The 22,630-nt window shown below is 38.9% G+C and overlaps 1 protein-coding gene across 3 annotated transcripts in view; it reads left to right on the top strand.

The window, feature by feature from the left end:
* Positions 1-21,874, top strand: part of CD44 (CD44 molecule (IN blood group)) — a 59,801-nt gene extending 37,927 nt beyond the window's left edge. Inside the window, exons 7-13 of one of the 3 annotated variants that reach the window (XM_074584267.1) lie at positions 6,026-6,205; positions 7,965-8,126; positions 9,480-9,701; positions 10,553-10,732; positions 14,250-14,372; positions 15,804-15,882; positions 19,639-21,874. In XM_074584267.1, coding sequence (XP_074440368.1) covers positions 6,026-6,205; positions 7,965-8,126; positions 9,480-9,701; positions 10,553-10,732; positions 14,250-14,372; positions 15,804-15,882; positions 19,639-19,855 — 1,163 coding nt within the window. In that variant the 3' untranslated portion in view covers positions 19,856-21,874. The remainder of the gene's footprint in view (positions 1-6,025; positions 6,206-7,964; positions 8,127-9,479; positions 9,702-10,552; positions 10,733-14,249; positions 14,373-15,803; positions 15,883-19,638) is intronic. The other 2 variants (XM_074584268.1, XM_074584269.1) reach the window with 2 other exon arrangements.
* The last annotated feature ends 756 nt before the right edge of the window (positions 21,875-22,630 follow it).

The raw sequence follows: 22,630 nt of genomic DNA on the forward strand, positions 1-22,630 counted from the left end.
GGGACAGGAGTGTGGCCAAGGATGAGTATGCTCCAAGTACTAGTAAGGAACTTCCTTCCTCTTTGGATGGTTTCTTTCTTCTTTTTCCTCTCCTACCCAATATTCCTCTTCCTTTGCCACACATATATTGTGTGAAAATTGGATGCCCTCCTCATCAACTCTTGTTTCAAACACGTCTCCCTTTCCAACAGGGAACCCCACTTAGATCTTGTGAGGTCCATATCCTTAGAAGCATCATCTTCCATTGATTCTAGAATTGATGTTTTATCTCCGTTCCTGTCTGATTTGTGGGCTTCCCTCATGGCATGTTTATCAAGGAATAATTCCTCTTTGGAGGGAGTTTCCAACCTCTAGACAAGTGTCACAATTATTGGCATGGCAATACCTATTTGGCTTGCCTAGAACAGTGGAGAAGGCAACTGTAGATTCCTGGAATTTTTCTAAACAAAAATCTCTTTCTATCCTCAACTGCCTGTCACAAACCTATGGAACATTACTATGTGAAATGCTATGTTCTGAGAAAATACTGAGCATTTGTAATGTGATAGGAGTAAAGCTGCACCTGTCTCTCCATGCTATGCTGACGCCTAACTGGAAAGTGTTTCTGGTGTGGATTTTCCTGACAGCATTAGGCCAAGGGGAGTGCATGTGTCTTTGAATGCAATGGCTGTAGTTTTGCACCCAGGCACTTGGCAGCATTGGCTTCATGGGGTTGTCAGTAGAAGAAAAGGCTAAACTAATGGGTGTGCTTATCTCTGGGTGTCGTTTTGCCTGTCATGGATACTTCTTTCACCTTTTGAACGTGATTTTATTTAGTTTTGGTGGATGTTCCTCATTCTGGAGTCTATCTAAGGCTATCTGATCTCTCCTGTTGGCAAACCCTGTGAGGAGCTCATCAACCTTGTTGAATGTGAAGGTCTAGCAAAGACCCCAGGGCTTTTTGAAGCTTCTCTCAAGGGACCATGCTCTTTCTTGTGACTGCCACTAGTGCTTGCATCTGGCTAAGTGTTTGAGGAATGTAATGATGCCATGGGTTCATACATTTGCCTTGCACTCACATCCACCTCAGTGGCATGAGCATGCTCAGGGTGCTGGTGCTGGTGGACTTGTCTTTGCTGGAGAAAAATGCTTCTCAAGAAATAGTAACAAGATCTTGGTTGAATGAACCATGTCCTAACAGCTCCAGGGCCTCATCACGACAACCTGGAGAAAGCCACCACCCAAGCTCAGTGGAATCCGTTCTCAAACCACTGGTGGTGGTCAAGTCCTGGAGAGAAGATGCAAGAGCCCACGCAAGCCACCAAGGGTAAAGAATGTCATGCTAAGAGGGTGCTTTGATTAGGGGCTGAATAACCAGAGCACCAGGGCGGCAAGGTTCAGAAGCATTAAGTGTTGGGGAGGGGGTTGAATGTGTGGTATACGTCACTGCTTTTTGTTACCATGTGTTTGAATTGGGAAAAGCAAAGTACTGGGCTATGGCTCACTGACTGTACATTTAGTAGCGATAGAACAGTTGTCCCCATTGTCCATGTACTGCGGAAGTATTCTGTTTGTCTGAAAGGGATGAGTATGTGAGTCATTTTATAAAGGATGTACTTGGGTTGTTCTTCTTTCGGGTTTGGAAGCAATTTAGAAGTAGACTATTCCAGCGAGAAGGACTTGTGGGAGAAAGGAAGAAAATGTTTTCAACGCTATGCTCTATGCAATAGTTCACTATTCAATAGTTCAACACTATGCTCACTCTGCTAGAAGAGGGCAGAATATGGTTAGTGCTGCAAGCATGCGTAGGGCACTGAAGTGTGGCCAGGAGCCATGTTGGGGCAGCTTCAGCAGGGCGATGGCAGAGTGATGAATCCCTTGTGGGTAGAAGAACCAGGAGGAGATATGGACCGTGGGCAGCATGGTGCGGCACACTCTCCTCTGTGGCTATAAGGCTGCATGTAGAGAACACAGGAAAGCATAACTGCTGTCAGCAGAATACCTTGTGGGTGAGGGCTTCATGGCAGATTTAACATCATCACAGCAGATGTGACCTCAAGTGGCAATGGTTCAGATGATGAAGACTCTTCGGAGGAGATGATTTACCCAACAGTGTTTCCAGGCTGGGACAGGAGTGTGGCCAAGGATGAGTATGCTCCAAGTACTAGTAAGGAACTTCCTTCCTCTTTGGATGGTTTCTTTCTTCTTTTTCCTCTCCTACCCAATATTCCTCCTCCTTTGCCACACATATATTGTGTGAAAATTGGATGCCCTCCTCATCAATTGTTTCTTAAAAAATGTCTCTCTTATGATAGGAGAAGTCATATGAGGTCCATATTGATAGAATGAAAATCTCTTCTGTCACTACTTAAACTTCATTTCCCTGTTTCATGTCTATTTGAATGCATGGATTAACCCATGATTTTCCAAGGAAAAAAAAGTTTATTTTTATTTTTTGGAAAAACAGTGTTAAAATAATTCCAGTTCATATTATTTGTAATCTACATCTATATAATAGTAATCTTCCTGGATGTGGAAGAAGACACAGGAACAAATTGTGGAGGTCAAACCGCAAGTGGCCTTTTCTTTGGGAGATGTCAGAAAAACAGCCTCATATTTACTATCTTCCACGCTCTTCCCATGCACTCTTCTAACATAATCTCATTTGTTTTGTGGCCTCAGATGTTTAGGCATGATCCAATACCATAACTCAGATATTTTAATACATAGCCTTATTTTTCTGACATGTATAGTCTCACAGTGATCATCTGATAGCTCTTTTTTAGCTAAAAAAGCCATCCATACCTAAAATCATTTTGTCTCAAAACCAGAAAACCACCATATATGAGGATCAAAGCCCAATGCTGTGTGTCACTGAAGCACGCAGTCTGCTACTTGGCCTTATGACCCATGAATGGTCCCGGTCCTGGGGGTTTTTTTTGGAATAGATGTTGCCATTAATGACTATACTCTAACACTCTTATTTATACAAAAATAATAATCCGTTCCTTTTCTGTAATTTAATTTACTTTAATTTATTTTGATCCCATCTTAATATGTCTTTTCTCTATGCACTTGTTTACTGAATAGTGTTTATAAATCATTATTTATAAGCATTTTATTATTTTTTTCTGAAGATAGTGGAGTATTTGGGTTTTTTTCAGCAGTGTTCTTCATTTTTAGAAGAAAATACAAAAAGAGCAAGTCATCTTGCTTTGGGATTTTTTATTCTTTTGCCTAAATTTTGGATATTCTGGTGTTAATGTATTTATCTTTGAGACTCTGCATGGGTGACTTATTCTGTGTGTTGCATTGCATTCCACCTACCTTCTATGGCCTAGTGGTGTCTGCGTGTTCCATGGGTGAAAATGTATACAGTCTCTAATCATAGACTCTTGTGGAAGTTTTGTTTTATCTGTTCAATTGTATTATAACTTTCTTGACTAATATTGGCTTCCTGGTGGCTGTCAAGGTGGTTTTGGTTTTTTGCTGGCTGTAGCTTCTGAGCTCAGTGGTGGATATTTTAACATGAATCTGAGTACCTCTTGAGTACTTAGCAAGCATGTTTTACATGTATTCAGACATCTACCATATTCTTTAGATCCAGCATTATTCTTCAAACTTGACTTTAAATGTCTATAACTGCTGTAATCGTTTTGCACTACTTCTGCTGTACGTTATTCTTCTATTGCTTGTTTTCCCCGTTCTTCTTGTGAAACTTTGCATCTGTCCAAATGCAAAGAAAAGAACAACTGGTTTGATGTAAAGGGATTTGATAAGAAGAATGGAGAGACTACTGTTAAGCTATTTCCATCACCTTTATGGCACGCGCTAACAGTAAAGTAATAGTGGAAGATGTAAAGCATGGTCAGCATTGAATCCTCCATTGTCCTAACAGCTGTGGATTCACAACACAAAGCACTTCTGGAAATCTCCACACAAGATCATTGGAACCCTGCCTATACAGACGAAGAGGAGCAGTATCCTAGCTCTGCGGGCAGGGGTAAAGCAATTTAGCATTTCAGATAATATTCAAATTTGTGACATAATTCAGTGAAGTATGACACTCTTATGGTGCAGCTGGTTGCAATTCCCATGCCGTTAGCCTCATTTCAGTATAATACCTTTGTAGTAGAGCCCTCAGAGGTGGCATCTATAACATTAATCTGTCATTTCAAGTCTATCTTTTGCATGTAGTCTTCATTACTTGCCACTTCTCCTCACGTCTCTGGGATTTTTAAACTTGCACTACCAGTAGTGTAATAAAACTGAGCAGATTGTAACATTTAGTGACCCACCTTGGTGAGAAAAATATATTCCCTTTTATCTGCTTCAAAATTTCTATTGTAAAATCTGAAGACAAAAGACAAAAAAGGGACTTAGCGATTCAAATACATGAAACTGTGCTACAAAGGATAATATACTACCTCCAGGTGAATGCGAACATTTTCCTATCAGTGTTAGTGCCAGTAGCCAACTGCGATACTGAAAGTGTGCTCATGATTTTCAAGCCTAAAGACTGCTGTAAGCAAAGGATTACAGAGTGCATTCTCTAGCTATTTTTGCTGTGTACCTAAATAGTTTCCAGTTAAATTTTTTTTAAAAGCATAACTGGCTATAAGCTTTGTTTTTAGGATCTTTTGGCTATAATGCACGGCTTTACCCTGTTAAGGAGAGGTTCAAAACTGAATGGCTGGAGGTATGGCTTGATTGGGGGCCAGCCTTGTAATTGCATAAAATTAGATTTTACTGAAAAGAAATACATTTCACTGGACCCCGTGGAAAACCTTCTTATACCTCTGTAAAAACAATCATTTTCTACATCCTGTAGTAGTTCTTTGGATTTATACAATCTGTCTCTGATAGCTAGATAGATACCTGTCTTTCTGGTTCCAAGATTGTTTTGAACACTGACAGTTTATATGATTGGCATCAGAACAGGTACTATAATCACCCAAAAATCATCTTTTAGTTCTGAAGTATTGTTAGATTGGTTGTATTCATAAGTTACTTAATTTTAACTTTTCTTTTTTTTTACAAGATACTCTATACGTATTTGGTTTAATTACAAAAATAATTAATTACATTTGCACGAGTGCCCTTTTTATGAACATTTAATTGCCTGAATGTGAAGATAAATATTCCTCCAGTTTTGCTCTTTTTGGGAAATAGCGTTGGTTTCTCCAGGTGGTGACTTATGGCATATGTAACAGGTCCAGCTCATTCTTGGCATGCTCTGATTAAGAACCTTTGCTTTATCTTTAATATATCACTCATCGAAACATTCAATACCTAAGGCAAATATATTTCAAACCGAGTTCTAATGCTCATCTTAGTGTCATAGGTATTCTTTCTTCTTTTCTTTTCTGGTGTATCTTTTCTAAGCCTTTTAATGTTCATTAGAAAATCTCTTATGGTGGTGGTACTTCAGGTGATTTCTGACTGCATCTTCTGCGATGTAAACAACAGCAAATTAAAGAGTGAGCAATTCATTTATTTTATCAGTAAGAGCTTTAATTATTACTGAGTTCAAAACAAGTATGCTTTTCAACTTTGAAGATACGAACCTACTTATTTCATTCATCCAGTTCCAGAAGAAATGACAATTTCCTTGGAGCCAGCCTTGTAATTGTGTAATTGAGCTATTAACTCAAAAGAGAAAGTTCATCATCTTTTTCACTTTTAAAAAGGCAGAATACACAGACTCAACAGTTAAGTTAGTATTAGTAAACATGAACTAGAGATACAAGCTGTTGTTTCTATGTGTTCTGTCACTGCTTCTCCTATAGCTTTTCTCTGCCATTGGCCATTGGGGTAATTTCTAGTGCACTTAAATCTTCTTCCAGTCCTGGTGATGCTTTTGTGTGATAGGGTTTTTAAAGGACTTCTGTTTTCTTTCATCTTCCATTTCACTTCAAATGCAACAATTAAAAGAAAAAAGTCAAAACACAAAAGCCAAGCACACTTCTCGTGTAGACCATGCAGATGAGAATATGACTGGTGTTGGGTATTTTGATCATTATTGATTCAATCATCATCTTATCAGCACTGGTTACAAGTGAAAATGGAGACCGTCAAGGACCAACCCAACATCCACTATTGCACAGTGATCATTATGGATGGATCAGTCAAGAACATAATCCTGCAACTACCACTGGGAGTACTGAACAACGTGAATTTACTGTTGCAGGTGAAAATGATATTGAAAAGGAATCTTCTCATACAGGTAATATTACAGGTCACGCTTTAGTAAATCATCAGGGTTTACTAAAGATTTAGTTTTAGGATTATTTTTAATTAACAATTTTGCATTCTGAGGCCGTAACAGAGGTTCTGTGAATCAACCTGAGCAATTCTGATGTTACATTATTTTTTTTAATTATTCTCTTCTTCAGACCTATTCCTGTAGGGGTTTTTTTCTCTCCTATTTGAATTGCTTGCCAAGACCTATAGTAGATTAATTTCAGAACCGTCTCCTATGTTTTGTGTTCTGTGTCATGCAGTCACAAGGTTTTAACAGGCTATCTACCAGGGTTGTATCTGTAGGAAACAGTGAATGTTTAAATGGAAAAATAATCACGTCTGTTGTACTTTTCACATATTTGGGAGCTGTGTTCATTCCCCTGCTGCAAGTCATTATTGGACCTGTTTGTTTTTTTTTTTTATTTTTTGTTAATATGGCAACTATATCAAAATTTTTTATCTACAGTATCTACTCATCCCAGTTTTCAACTATGATAAGATGATACTGCTGATGAAGGGAAGAAAACAAGCACAGCGTAGAATAAAAGAGAGGCTTCTCTCTTCCATTGGTCAAAGCAATTGAAATGCAAAAGATCAAATTATACTATAAAGGTAGTAACTAAAAATTGACAGATATTAGTTTCTGTTCCTGGGAGCATACGAAATTTACTAGTTAGTGACTGATGTGCTGTATTAAGCACTGCCAACAGTGAATTTAACACAGTCATCATCTGCTCTTGCAGATTGTCAAATACAGGCCACTGAAGACAAGCATATCATGACATGCTGTATAATATGAATCTACTCCTTCAACTAAATGTAGTCTTATCAGCAGTTTTGAGTAGCTCACTGCTTCAGCAGTCCCTAAGCCCACGTTCCTCTAAGATATCAAACCCATGTGTTTCATCAACATCCTTTAAAAATATGCTGATACAGTGCAATATATTACTGATGTATATAAATACTATACTGTTATAATAATATGATTTGGCCTAGTCACAATTAAAATTTTAACATGCAGTGGCGATTTTCTTGGGGTTTTTTGATTGGGTTGGGGGGTGTTAAGGAGGGTTATGCTACGTTGGGTACTCTTTTGCTGTGACTGTCTAATAAAAGCTGCAGATTGGTTGATATGGACAATATCATATTTTTCTCAATAACTGCAATATCAAATATTCTCCATTTGAGTGCCGTCTTATTTATTGTGTGCACCATTCATAAATGTGCAGCATGTGCTAGCCTTCCCCTCTGTCAGACTTCCTTGTCAATTTTCCCGGAGACGCTGCGACTAATAAAGCAGTGAAATTTTGAGGGGGTAAAAAATGGATATAGTCAATACACTCAAATTCTGTGATTAAAATCTTACTGATTGATCATATTCTTACAGTTATTTCTGCCTTTGCTGTTCCTAATTCTGCATCAGTGCATATTGGTTTGATATTCAACAAATACAAAGTCAACAGCATGATTCGGGGAAATACTTTTGAAAAACAATGAGATATCTTGATTCTGAAAAGCATATGCTCAGTTTGAGGAAGGAGTCAGTCGTAATGGTGACAGCAGCCAGCTTTTCTAAACATAAACCAGCATGAGAAGCAAATCCGCTTTACTTCTCTTTGCCATTAAATGTAGTAGACATGTGAGCAAGGCCTGTCATAGAGACAAGAACCGAAGAGGAGAATAATATAAGAAATGGATCTTTATATACTGAGTTCATAATTGCTTCACCATCATCATAACAGCTACGGCCTCCAGCCATGGGGCCAAACAGAACGACTCAGCGCAAGACCCATTGGTGTATCCAGGTTGGGACAAGGGAGAGGACTATGCCACACAACCTGCTGTAACGGATAGAATTATTCCTTCCAGAGAGAATAATCATCAAAAAGAGTCTTCCACTACAGGTACTAGTAAAAATGTCAATTATGTACATTTCATCACTGCTGCCTCTCAGATGGCCTGGAAAGATATTGCACGAACTTGTAGAGAAGAGTAATTTACTGATCTCTTTAAGACAATGATATAAATTATAGGGTCATTAGTTTTCTCTGTGGTCTGGCTGCATGGTGGTAAGATAGAAGTTTTCAGTTTTAGCTCTGTATAAAACATTTATTTTTTACTTACCAATACCACTTTTAGTGCTTTCTGTTCCTTAGTGAAGCATGACTATCGAATTGCGTCTTGCTCATTACATAAGTTATATTATTTGGGATTGCCAAACTGTTTTTACCATGAAGTTGAATTCATACTTAAGTATATTTATGCATCAACAGGGTAATGCTTTTAATTTGTGAATATTCATCTTGGGAAAGAGTGTTCTTTTCATAGATTTTATTGAAACATTTGTCCCTCTGGTTCGTAGAATGATGAGAGAAAGGCATTTACAAAACTGTCATGACACAACATCATGATGCAGTCACGTATAACACATACCATTTATACTATCAAAATGTTCTGAAAACATGATATGAGAAACACATGACTTATTCCTGAAATAAGAGGAAAGGTAACTTTAATCCTTTCTTAAACAGACAATGCTGGGAAACTGCTGACAATGAAAATAAACAGAAAACCCTATTTAATTTTCTTCTTTATGATCCAGTTAGAATAAAAACTATAAAGTCTAACCTGCATATAAAGAAGAGAAGAACAGTGTGGGTGGTGGGTTCAGTAAACACCACACCACAAATTAATTCTAACAGGTAAAATCCTTCAGTAATGCCAAAATTTGAAGCTGATTCTGGGAGGAAGGCTAGTCTTATGACTGCCATGAACAGAACAATGAATTATAACCATTTTCTGTAACCTGTCACCACTCACAGAGTCTTGAGCAACAAAGAGGAATCAGTGCCTGTAGAAAGGGTTCTTTACTGTCAGTACTGACAGAACATAAAACCCACTGTAGCAGCATTTGACACTCCCTGAAGCTGAGGATCTGTGGCCACCATCAGACACAGGTCAGGGATTTCTCCTGACTGCTGTCTCTATGTCCTATCCCTGTGTTCACTGTCCTTAGGAATCTTTTTAATTAAGTAAAAAAGTGGATGAGAATAGACAATGAAAATATCTGATCAATATATTGAGAGAGCAGTGATGATGTATGAGAGGACAGAAGGTCTCCCTTCTCTTCTCCTTTTGTGTTGAGAAAAGGGTAGCAGTGGTTTAAAGCAAACAGGAGACTTGAACCTGGTAGGAATGGGAGGGGCATGGCAGTACACACGTGGAATTATCATCTGATTAAATCATCATGGTAACAGCTGTTGCCTCTTCTGGACGTGACCACCATGAAGACCCGACTCAGCCATCTCTGCCTTCAGATAATGAACCGGGACAGGGCACTGAAGGCATCACACATTCCAGAGATGCCCCTGGGGATGAGGTCCTCACCAGGACCACAGCTAGTACAAACAAAGCTGGTGATGACTCTCCTCTGACGAGTACCAGTAAGAATAACGGATCATACACATTTCTCATGCCTGGTGAGAAATGAGACCTTATTTCTTCTGAAATTGACTCCTTTCAGTATCTTTCTCATCCTGGGGGTCTACATTCTCACTGTGGAGTTGCTGTGGTAGGATTTTTGCTGTTGATAAAATTACCTTCTGGACAAGGCATAAGGGAGTCCTTGCTGGTACACTTGGCAGTTTCTATCCTTTGCTGAAGCATGTTCCTTGGTGGCCTCCTGACTGTTCTGCAAGATACATGCTTTGGTGATTCTGAATCCCCAACCCCATCTTCCTTTCTTGCGTATCAGTGGGATCTGGTTTGATATGCTTTGGCCCCATCGTTGGTGTGGTGGAGGTGCTTTGGTGGGTTAATCAGATGGCTTGTTCCTGTGACTCAGCAGCAGCCCTATCTCTGGGGAAGTGCTTTCCCAGCGGTGAGGGCAGGGCAAACATAGAAGAATTACGTCCCATAAATTCTGCTTTCAATTCCTTACTCCTCCTCACCGGCGGATTTCTAGGCAAGACCACCATGGATCTGGCTGCAGTATGGCCGCTCACTCCTGAGTTACAGGGTCAGGTTGTTGCTACTGTGGTCTCTTCTTCTGAAGGTCTTCCCTCTCCATCTGTCACTGGGATCTGTGTATGTAGCCAATGTCTCCCTCCAACACGGGGAGTATGTATGTGGTGCTTAAGGGTCTCTCAGAAGCCAGTGACAGTGTGGAAGAAGGGGAAGCCTTCATGTCTTCTTTCCTTCTGCGCTTTGAATGAAGAAAATGAACTTACTTTCTGGCTTGCTGTGGTACAGGAAAGGGAAATAATGTGGGTGGTGGTGTTGTGAGCGCTCACTTTTAAAGCTGATCATGCCGTCATCATGGCAATCACAGAGTCCGTGGATGATGTTAACCAAGAGAAAGCAACCAAGGAACCACTGGCACCTGCCACTCCATCTGGAAGTGAAAGTGAACAAGGAAACACCACAGATAGTTCCCATGTCAGTTGGATACCTGGAGTTTTCCCAGGCATTGAAGATCGTCTTAACCAATTGCAGACCTCTCTTCCTACTAGTAAGAACTACAAATTATGAACATTTTCATTTTTCCGTCAGTCAGTTATTATTCTGTACAATGGCAATGGTCCAAAATCATGTGTACTAACCATAATTGTAAATTATTGTCATATTATTATTTCCTTTTGGGGTTTTATTATTGTTTATAACCTCTTTATAAGAAGTCATTAAAGGGCATCTCTTCCTATGCAAAGCAGAGGACGTTTGCTAAAAGGCTGAAAATGATGTTTTCCAAATAACCTTTTCTTATATGCTGTTATCTGTATGTGGTAACACAACTATTACAGTGAGCAAGTGTAAACTTTCTCCTCATGCCCATACATACGTGATAGCACGTTGTCTTTTTTTTTTGCTGGGCACAAATGATAGCTATGTAACACTTAACTGTCAGTCACTTTTCCCCTCATCTGTATTCCCACTACATTGGTTGAGCATGTATCAAAAGAAAGGTAATTCTCTGTGAAACCTTATTTTTCCTAGGTGTATTTGCTGTTGGTATCTTGCGGGTGATTAATTATAGCTATGTTACTGGGCTATTACTGACATTAGAAGTTGGGAACAACTTTTTTTTAAAGGGTTATTCTTCTGAGGGAGTTAGGGCAGTTAACAGTAAAAGTCTTATTACACTATATACAACCTTTCTTTTTTTGTGTATGTAGTCACATGTTAATAGTACGGAAAATGAAGGGACTTTTCCTTATACCCAAATGCATTTTCCATACAAATAATCATCCTAACAGTAAGGTTTTTTCCAAATGCTACTTCTCATGCACACTAATTCAAATACTATTTTCATGCACTTTCTTGGTTAGTCCACTAAGCCATCCCAGGGTAGATTTTGGCCAATGCTCTGTGGACATACTTTGCACATAAGCAAGATTATGTACCAATATTCTGATGGCATTATACAGCAAACACTTTAAAGATAATTCTGTTACTAATTAATTAATTAATATCTGTTAATTCATAGAATCATAGATTGATTTGGGTTGGAAGGGACCTTAAAGGTCTTAAAGCATCTAGTCACAACCCTCCTGCCATGGGCAGGGACACCTTCCACTAGACCAGATTACTCAAAGCCCCGTCCAGCCTGGCCTTGAACACCTTCATAATGGGACATCCACAACTTCTGTATGTAATTCATACATTGTCAAGTAGAATTTGGCCTACTTTTCTTTTTTTTTTTCAGAATTTTATATAAACCCCATAAAATCAACCATATGAAAATTTCCTGAGTTGTAGTGTTTTGCCATAAGCACAGCAATACAAGTGCAACATATGTATCTGACAGAATTTTATTGAAAAGATAAATCTATTTTTAATAATGGTTTCCTACTAAAACAAACTCATTTCTTGATTTTGCTGCCCTTTTCATTTAACTAATCCAAGCTGCCTCCTTAATTTTATGTGCAGACATTACACACTATGAAAAAAATTTTGCTACTTTCTGTTTTGAGCAGATAAAACCTGTAAGAACTGGTTTGAAGATCATTTTCAAGGCGAACGTCTGCAACAAATCTTTGCATTGTCAGTGCCCTGGCAAAGGCTCATAATACCATATTCCCAAAACTCTTCCTTTTTTCATTTATCTTCTCTTGGCGCTTGTTAAAAAACCTAGTACAAGGGAATCACTGGGACACTACCATCATCTTAAATAGTTTATTTATTTAAGGGTTCATTAATTTGTAATGTCACCCCATATAGCTGTAAAGGAATGGAAAAGATTCATGAATGTGTTGGCAGAGTATAGTTAAAGGCTTTCTCTGAACAAATTAATGGCTTGATGTACTATAATGCTGTCTTTCACTTCCTTTTTCTCTACAGCAATATTTAAGCTGTGGTCTGACATCACACTAATGACTGACCTGTTGTCCAAGCGTCCATGGAATAACAAATCAGTCCACTGTAGGAACCCAAAAAATAACTGTCAAAAGAAAGAAATCTAGTATGTCATCAGAACGAAATGAGCTTTTGAGGATCCCTCCCTCTCACTTGCAAGCACCTCCCCAGAGCCAGAACAGCAGGGGACATGCCTGAATCCTGCAGCTGCTTCTCAGTGCTCAGGGGAGGGGAAGGGTGAATGTAGCAGTTCTCTAAGCGCATAAATTTCAATAAATGTCTGAGTGTCTTTCTGAGGGGCTTTGTGGTGGAAAACCTCTGGCATTTCTCAAGGATGATATAAAGCACCTTAAAAAAAACCTGCTGGTATGTGGGGTAGACAAATGAGTATGTTCCTCGTGGTCGGCTTTCTTGGAGGCCAGAGGAGGACCCTTAGCTGCTGAATGAGTGCTCCATCCTTTGTGGTGAGATAGCACAAAACAACTCACCAGTCAGTAAGTTTCTTGTTAATAAAAATAATGAAAACATCTGAAAGATTCATTAACTACTTGTTGGCTAAGCTTAACAGAAGGAAAAAATGTGCTTCTCATTTTTGTGTTTGCCAGCTGCTATTAGGAAATGAGATCAGAAATGCTGGCTAGAAACGAGTTGCAATGTGTGTTAAAGAAAAAGAACTTTACAGCTGATTAGAGTAAGTAAGTGCTTAATTTGCTCTGTTAGAGTCTGGAAGAATTCAGAGAGGTGGAGGTCTCTAACATCTTTTTTGTAGTGATAATGAAGCAGTAGTCCCAAACAAAATCACTATATCTATAGTCAGCTGGTAATTTTAGACTTGGGATACCAGTATGGCAACAGTGTGGGCCAGAAATGTAATTGCGTAAAAGTTCAAGTGGTATGGCCAGCATAGCAAATACTTAAGTCTGGAACTATGCATTTTGATTTAAGATTTAATACCGTCTTAGAACCAAATTACACAACTTATTGAAAAGGACAGGGGGATCCATCCTTAAGTTTACAAAGAGCATTTTTTCTGTTAGGAAAAATATTTTGAATTTTTAAAGTCCCACTCTATTCATAGCTATCAAATTTAAAACCATTCAGAGAACTATTGTATTTTATGAAAGCATTAGAGTTTTCGAAATGCAGTTTTATCCTATGTAGGAATAAAATTAAAAGTTTCAAGATTTCTCCCTATTGGTCATTTTAAGTTCAAATAAAAAAGTAAAGTTCATTCTTTCTATCTCTCTCTCTCTCTCTCTCTCTCTTCTATTCTCAGTCTCTTTTCCCCATGGAACACACATGTTTGACGTGTATGACAAAAGCCTCTTCAAAAAGTTGACAACACTCACATGTCTTTACATGTTCTCCAGCAAAATTCTAGGCAATTATAATTGCATTTTGGTTCACAAAAGTATAGCATAATCAAAACTGAAACACATGAGAGACAGGAGGGGAAAAGCATGAGTTTTGTTATTCACAAAGCTAAAACTGGCCATAGTTCAGATGAGTATGATGATTATAGTCTATGTAATAGTTTTCGGTATAAATACTTTTTAATGACTTCAGCATGAACTTTCTAGAATATGTTTTTTTAATTGCAAAAGTCATAGACTTTGTACCTCACTGTTAAATATTCACTAAGTGTATTTGGCCTAACAGATAGTTTTGTTCTTTAGGATCTACCTCCAGTATATATGGTAATCAAGGACCACACAAGGGACATTATGAATCCACTACTTTCCCCGGAGAGACCACCACAACAAAAATAGTTTCACAACAAAGGTCAGCCCAGGTACCAGGTAGGTTTTTGAAGTAATATGTTGTAACAATATAAGCACAGAATTGTATTAATATGAACTGAAGTAAGAGATGAAAATGTAGGTCTGGTACGGTTGTTCAGACTTTGTTCTGAGTCAGATGATATTCAGTATTTTCACTAGTAGTCTGAAAAATGGAGCATGTTGTAATACATATAATTTTCCATCAGTATCATGATGAGACAAATCATGCATTTGGAGAACCGGACTAAGATCCAAATAACCTTTATAAATTGATATGAAATCAGGCAAAATTCAGTAAAGGTATATGCAAAATATCATATCCACAAGAATGTTTGCTGAAAATAATAACCTGAGTGTTGCAGAATAAATCTTGCAGATTAAAATGGAATAGAAAGAAGCCAACACCATGACACAATTGCAAAGAAACGCAAATGTATTCTGGGACATATTAGCAGTAAAGTAATTCATAGAACAGATAAGGTAATTATCCCACTCTACTTAGGCCTACCAAGTCCGGAGCTGAAGCTCTGTTTTCAGTTCAAGGCATTGTGTTAATCACATAGAAAAAAAAAATGGAGAAGAGCACAAAGAAAATTTTGGAAAGGTAACTTTGAAGCACCTTTTGAAGAACTTATCATTTTCAGAGAAACCTGAAGGGAGATATGAGAAAATTGTGCTAAAAAAAATGAATGCTTATCTGTTTATCACCAGGAAGTAATAATAATTAACAAATTAGAAGAAACAATTTGTTTCAAATAAAACATAGGAAACTTGTTAAACAAGGGAGACTTGTTTCAAACAGAATAAAGGAGATAGATAGCTCTTAGAAGAGGATACCTATCTATAATGGTAGGACAGCATGAAGAATAGGCCACTGGGAAGGTTGTGGCATCTCCTTTCCTAAAAATGTTGAAAGAAATGGAATATTCCTCAGCCATCTTCTTATTGACCCTGTTTCACTGGAGTGAAATGAACTGACATGACCTCTTAGGGTCCCGTCTAGTTTTGTAGTTCCGCTTTTTTTCAGAGTTTGCCCCCAAAATAAAGTAAGATTTTAAATTAAAAGAATGAACAGTTCATTCTACCTGAAAGTCATCCTGCTTTTGTGCCTAGGATTGCAGGTGTCTCATTGCTAAGTCTTTTCTTTTGCTCTTGGAGTAAATCGGGGATACAACTCCTCTTCGCCTATGCCCACCAAAGTACCATGCTTATAGGTACTAACAGTGATGGGGTATTTCATCTGAGCTGGCCTACATATAGCTGAACGATGAAAATGTATTTGATTTGCACAGAAGCACTTTGTAAAGCAAACGTTCATGCAAGCTAGGAAAAAAAGTCTGACAGCTTAAAGAATATAAAAGAGCTTGTGTTCTTACAGTTGTGTGAAACGGCAAAACTACATGAGATACGCTAACACACTCTCCTCCCCTCTCTCAACCCTCCCCACAGAATGGCTGATCATAGTTGCTGCTCTTGTGGCACTTGCGTTGATTCTTGCAGTGTGCATTGCTGTTAACAGTCGGAGAAGGTAAGGCAGCCCCTTTACTTTTTCAAAACAAACTACCTTGCTATTTTCTTCATCGTAAGGCTTCAAAGCTTTGTGAAAGAGCAGAGTAGTGTAACACGGGAAAGAGCTTTCTCTGCCAAGCTGTGTGACTTGGGATGAGAAGGCCCAGGTCACGCCTCAGTCTTCACACTCATATGGAACCATGCAAAGTCAGTAGCTGTATTAACCGTTTGGTCTTTACTTGTAAACGGAAACTAACTGTATATAGATCACAGAGAGTTAGTTATTCTCTAACTATTACTTATTAATAGGAAAATCCTGTCCGCTGGGAGTGAAAACTATGTGAGATGGACACAGACAGTAGCAACTACAGGATGAGCTGAGTATAATCTTCCACCATTAACAGTGTGTCTGTGTACAGTGTGAAGGGCTGTATTAGACAATCTCTGTCAAAGGATTAATTTGTTCCTTGCAAAGAAAAGGCAGTATCACAGCTGGCAGTCAGAGGGATGTATACTAACATTGCTATCAGAGCACTCAACAGCTTCATTCACTCCACCTCACAGATGAAGAAGCTGAGGAATAGAAAGGTGCAGTGATCTGAGAGCAAAGTTAGCCAGGAAACGTGAACAAAACACTAGCCTAAAGAATAGGCTGTAATGTTCTTAACTCTTTCTTTTCTCTGGGGGCTGTTCTGAGGTTACTTCTCAATTGTCTTACACAACTTTTTGCTACTTGAATGGTAAAGTAACACTGTGACGGAGTAACTATTTTCTACTTGAATACAATAGATTGTATTATATGTTGAGATTAATATGTGGAGATTTTTGTTGAGGAGGCAGTGAGCAAATTTATTCCTAGTCTGTGGGCTGAAGGAAAGAGCTTGTTAATGCTTCTGGGAAATAGTGTCAAGGTCCTCTAAAGTGTGGCATGAGTGCTAGAATAAAGCACTGCCACCGTGGTGAGGGAGCAACCCAGGCAGTCCCTGCCCATACAGAAGGCTTCTATGACACAAAACCGTGCAAGCTAAATGCCAAATTGTCAGGCAGAGCAAACTGATGCAGTTTTGCTGAAGTCAGTAGTGAGATGCCACTGGGTATGCTTGCCCGGTGACTGTATCCACAGTATTGGTGCTTCTCTGACAGTATCATTGGAGACCTGTTGAAATAAGAAAGCTATCAAGCATATGGTGAGGCAGAAAACTCTACAACTTTCTTTCTGTGAAGTGATTCTGGAGGTACATAGCCCAAACAGCATGGCTTATTTATTTATATGTTACTCTGTTGTGCCTTTAAAAGTAGATACTGCCATTGTTTCCTCCCTCTCAACCCAGCGTCACCATAGGAACAGACAAACAGGGCCACTACGGCTAATTATAGATTGCATCTGACAAGAAATGAAACAATCTCAGAGCTGTAAATTGTACCACAAATGGAAAACATATCTTTTACTTAGAGCTTCCGTGCAGCTGGGAGTGAGTCGCAAAGAGAGAAAGAGAATGTGGGTGCACGTATGTCTGCAAATGCATAGATTAGAACCTAGTAATATGTGTTAATCACTGTGAGGAAAACGTTTTGAAGCAGGGACATACTCTGGTATGCTTGAAATAAGTGGAATTTTTCTTTCACTTTATCAGGATCCGAATGATAATAGGAGTAAGTCACAGATCTTTTCTTCATCTATTCTGTTAAGTGATAATATGCTGAAAATCCATAGAGAGGTAGTTACTGTGCAGTCAGCAGACTGCACGTGAATGGCAACTAACCTGAAACTAACACTGCAGCAGTGCTGTAAGAAAACTGGATAGCTGAGAAAGGAGGATCGAGCATTTCAGTGTTAGCTGAGCAGTCAGTTGAGAACATTTCAAGCATTACTTTATTTTAAAACTAAGAACGTTCAGAGTTTTTTCTGTCAGCTGCACCATTTTTTAAACAAATGCTAACTGCAGCATCCCCATTTCAGCCTCCTTCAGGTTGTCTGAAAAAAGCCTAATGAAGGGCAGGCCTTGGTTTCAAGGTAGTTAACTTCCTGGTTCAGAAATCAATAGATTTAACCTTTCTAGTTAGGATTCAATATGGCATAGAATTCAAGCATTTCAAACAAGCAATTGGCCCTTCTCAGTGAATAGAAAATTACTTGGCTATATTATTTCCTTTTTCTTTTTAAATCGATGTTTGTCATAAGTTCCCACTGATTGGAAAAAGGGAAACGTAACCCCTATTTTTCAAAAAGGGAATAAAGGAAGACCTCAGGAAACATAGGCTGGTTGGTCTTACCTCTGTGCCTAGCAAGATCGTGGAGCAGATCCTCCTGGAAACTATGCTAAGGCACAAAAAATAAGGATGTGATTCATGACAGTCAACATGGCATCACTAAAGGCATATCATGGCCTTCTACAATGGGGTTACAGCTTTGGTGGATAAGTAACTGACATCTACTGCCTGGCCTTGTGCAAGACGTTCGACGCTGTCCCGCGCGACATCCTTGTAAATTGGAGAGACCCGGATTTGACAGATGGACCACTCGGTAGATAAGGAATTGGCTGGATAGCCACACTCAAACAGTTGCGGGTCAATGGCTCAATGTCCAAGTGGAGACTAGTGACGACCGATGATCCTCAGGGGTTGGTACTGAGACCAGCGCTGTTTAATGTCTATGTCAGTGACACGAACAGTGGGATTGAGTACACCCTCAGCAAGTCTGACGACAACACCAGGCTGTGTGGAGTAGTCAACACACTGGAGGGAAGGGATGCCATCCAAAGGGACTTTGATGGGCTTGAGTGGTGGGCCTGTGCAAACCTCATGAAATTCAACAAGGCCAAGTGCAAGGTCCTGCATGTGGGTGAGGGCAATCCCAAGCAGAAATACAGGCTGGGTCTGTGTGCTCACAAACAACTGGTTATACTACTGAAGACTGAGACAAAGAAGGCATTAAGTACCTCAGCCTTCTCCTCATCCTTTGTCACTGTGTTCAGCACTGTGTAGCCAGAGAACCATCTTAACAGTCTGGGGCAAATCTGACAGCTGTGTAACGAGTACTCTTTTACTACCCTGAGGAATACCCAGCCCACATTGACCAGCAAGCATCAGTTTTGGACTGGTGACTTTTAAAAAGAGAGAGAGTGTGTGTTCATTCAGAGCTACATATAGAGTTTATTGGGCAGCACTGCAGTGAGGGTAGTAGCTAGTGTGTAAAAGCACAGTAGCTATTTCCTACCTTAATATCATAAGGAGCTGTGCTGTTGATAGTAGCAAGAAAAGTTCTCCAGATTTCCTTGCTGTTGGCAGGCTTCTAGGCCCGAAATGCCTAGTGGCCTATGCCAAAGAAGAAAAAGTTATCTTGTAGGTGAGAGCTTGATCCAAATTTTCTGATATCTCAAGGACTTTAGCATTTTCAAAGTTGTGGTCCCAAGTCTGGTTTTAGAATGACCCTGCCCTTATAGTGGGGTATATGCAAAGTTCATAAATGTGGATATATCCAAATGTTAGAAAATATTTTCTAGCTTTGAGTAATGCATGTTATTCCTATCTGTAGTAACAATAGATACAAAACAAATAAGTGAGCTCCTGCCAAATTTTACACATATGGTGGTGGATGCTTTCAAAAATAAAATATGCAATATGGAGAAACTTTACACTTAGTGCTGCATAAGTCTGCACTGGCAAAGACAAGTTTCATTTCCAGGTGCTTTTTCCTAAATATTGACTTTCAATTTTTTTCATATTTCTGATAGTCTCCATTTACAGTACTTACTTTCTTTTTATTTCTTTCTAGATGTGGGCAGAAGAAAAAGCTCGTGATTAACAATGGTAAAGGGGCAGTGGAGGACAGGAAGACGAGTGGATTAAATGGAGATGCCAGCAAATCACAAGAAATGGTGCACTTGGTTCATAAAGAACCATCAACTGACCCAACAGGAGCATGTGATGAATTCCTGACCGTTAATGAAACACAAAATCATCAGGAGCTTGACATGAAGAGTGGAGTGTAATGGTACCAAGTTGACAAGTAGATCAGAGCTGGGGAAATCAAAATCACATGGAACTTGGACAGGAATTCACAGATGCACTGTGCTACTGATGTCTTTTGAACATAATTAAATATAAGTTTTATTCATTTTTAATCACTTTACAATAATGTCTGAGTTACAAAATTGACATTTGCTTTCTGAAATCAGCCCCCGAGAGTTGCATAATGTTTTCAGTTCCCCATTCCTCCACAGAGGACACTTACTGTGTCCTGGGTGTTAGGAGGAAGTTTATGTCATTGTTCCCCAGATGGAGAGTCTTTGCTGTGCGGAGCTCCAGAAGTATCCAGTCACTCCACCTTACAGGCATTTAAGGTACTAAACTTGCCATGGTACAAGAGTAAGTGAGGAACAAATGTCAAGAACAAAAATCAAGTTTAAACCAAAAAGGCCTCCTATACAATGTCTAAAACATCAGAATCCTTCAGCAATGCCTTTCAGCCAGGAAAAGCAGTAGGTGCAATCAAGAGTCTGCCAGTATAAACAAGAAGTGACATTTTATAATGCTTTCCGGCTTGGTCTGCAATGAGGGAAACCCGGAAGGACAAAACATCTGTGGTCAAGTCTTCTTGGCAGGGGGAATAAAGAGATGAAAACATGAGCTGATACTTTATTATCCTAACAATCTAGACAGTTACCCTTGAGTTTTTGAGGTGTTCATTGCTCTTCCCCTTTCATTGGTCATAGTTTGTGCATGTTTTTAATGAGTCTGTTAGTTAGGATAATGAATAAAACAGAATGACCCCAGCTCTATCACACATGCACAAATCAAACAATTGGAGATCATTAGGGAAGACATCAGTATTTTATTCCTGAAGAATAGGTCTCTATCTTCTTCTGCTCCATTTCACTTAGGAGATGCTGAGCCTAGTAAAACTTATTTTCCCTATAAGTATTATGTTACACCGGTTTGCTGATATTTTAAAAATTGCCTTTCTGTGATCTCGCTCACTTCCTCTGAATTCTATTTCACCCACATTTTTCCCTCTGCTTTTTAAAATTACCAAAAGAAACATTGCTTGCGTACTGGTACCAGGAGTTTAAATTCTACAGAAAAGATCAAAGAAAATTAAAGGAAACTCTCCCAGCCCTGTAATACAGTAAAGTAGCTGCATTGTTACATGCTTTTGTTTTGTCCGTATGTGTCTGTTATGTAAAGTATTTGTATTAAGCTATGATGCTGTGCATTATATAGATATGAATTGTCAGAAAGAAAATTATTTACTGCCAGTGGTCTGTGCCATTTTTAAGAAAGCATATTGGAATGGAGGGAGAATAATAACTTCTAATTGGGCTGCCTCAAAAAAATGCAAGTAAAAACAGTATAAGGTCATTCCAACCAGTGGTCTGTGTCAGTTGTGGGGTCGGGAATATACTATAGCAGGGTTACTAGAGCGTTCCTGTCCAATGGAAATAGCACCTGTCTTCAGAACTGTTCTGCTAAAACATGTTATGTTCTCCATCTGAAGCAATTTGGAGGTTGAGTATTCAGCTGGCTAAATACTAGCATCAGCTAGCACTGATCTTCACTGGAACATAAAGTACAAGACTATTGGTTGTATTTCTCGGTCACAGCCCTCCAGCAGTTCCCCATGTGTTTCATCGACTTGCTGAGTGCCCTGGTATCTGCAGGCAGATCTCAAGGGCAATTTACACCTGGGCAAAAGGTCCCAAGATGAGGTGTGATTTTAAAGAACACATAGGATGGTTTCTGCCTTTAGGTAGGTCAGCATGTTTCATTTATGAAGAGTCACGCAGCCTGCGGTCCGAAAGTGTTTAAACAAGGTGAAGCCTGAGGTCAAGGTGATTTACGCTGTCGGTACTTGTGGTCCGCTGTCAGACTTCTCCATCCTTCATGTATTTTAATACTGAACCGTGCAGTGGGAAGTCTGTTTACTCCGTGTGTTTATTTTTGTTTAATTCCTGTAATGTTTTTAAGCAAGCTTTTCTATTTGTCATTATAAATCAAAATGGTCTGTTGAAGGCTGTGTTTAAATTGGTGTTATGTGCTCATTTCACTAAGTATGGACGTTCAGAGGAAGAATTATTCCTCTCTTCAAATCCTAATTGAATATAGGTCTCAACAGAAAGGAGATATTTCATTGTTTTGAAGGCTAAATTTTTCTTTAAAAGAAAATAAGTCGTCTTCGGCAGGTTATTTATCTCCGTATTCAGATGTTTAATGGAGAAATCCACAAACTCCTTCCTAATTTATCAAATGTCACTGGTTGACTTCTTTTATATTTTCAAACAGGGAGATGCTCAAGTTCTCTTTACAGAGTCAATGCCATTATTTTATATATGCTGAATCTTTTTAGACATCGTGTGATTCATGTGTAATTAAGTTTAATTATAGTTTCAAAACTAGATGGCCATTTCATATGTGTAATATAGTACATATTTTTATCAATCTTGGTTTTATTATTTGAGGGCTCGTCTGTTGTGTATATGTATTTTTTATATAAAGCTCTTGATATATTTGCATATTTATTTAACAGATTAATCAGAATGAAAGAAAATATCATCTCTAAATTGTAACTAGAAATAGTATTGCTAAAACCACATTGAACTGTAAAATAACCTTCCAAAAATAAACTCGATTCCACATTGAGGATAAAAAGTAAGACCAGCATTATTAGTGGGAGAGAAATATTCAGCAGGATACTCATGTTTGGTACCGGTGAGCCAGGGGTCATTTTTTGTGCTTGCAAACTCTAAGTCAGGTTCAGCTGAATGCTG

This window comes from Larus michahellis, chromosome 4 (assembly GCF_964199755.1).
Source record: "Larus michahellis chromosome 4, bLarMic1.1, whole genome shotgun sequence".
Taxonomy (NCBI): Eukaryota; Metazoa; Chordata; class Aves; order Charadriiformes; family Laridae; genus Larus; species Larus michahellis.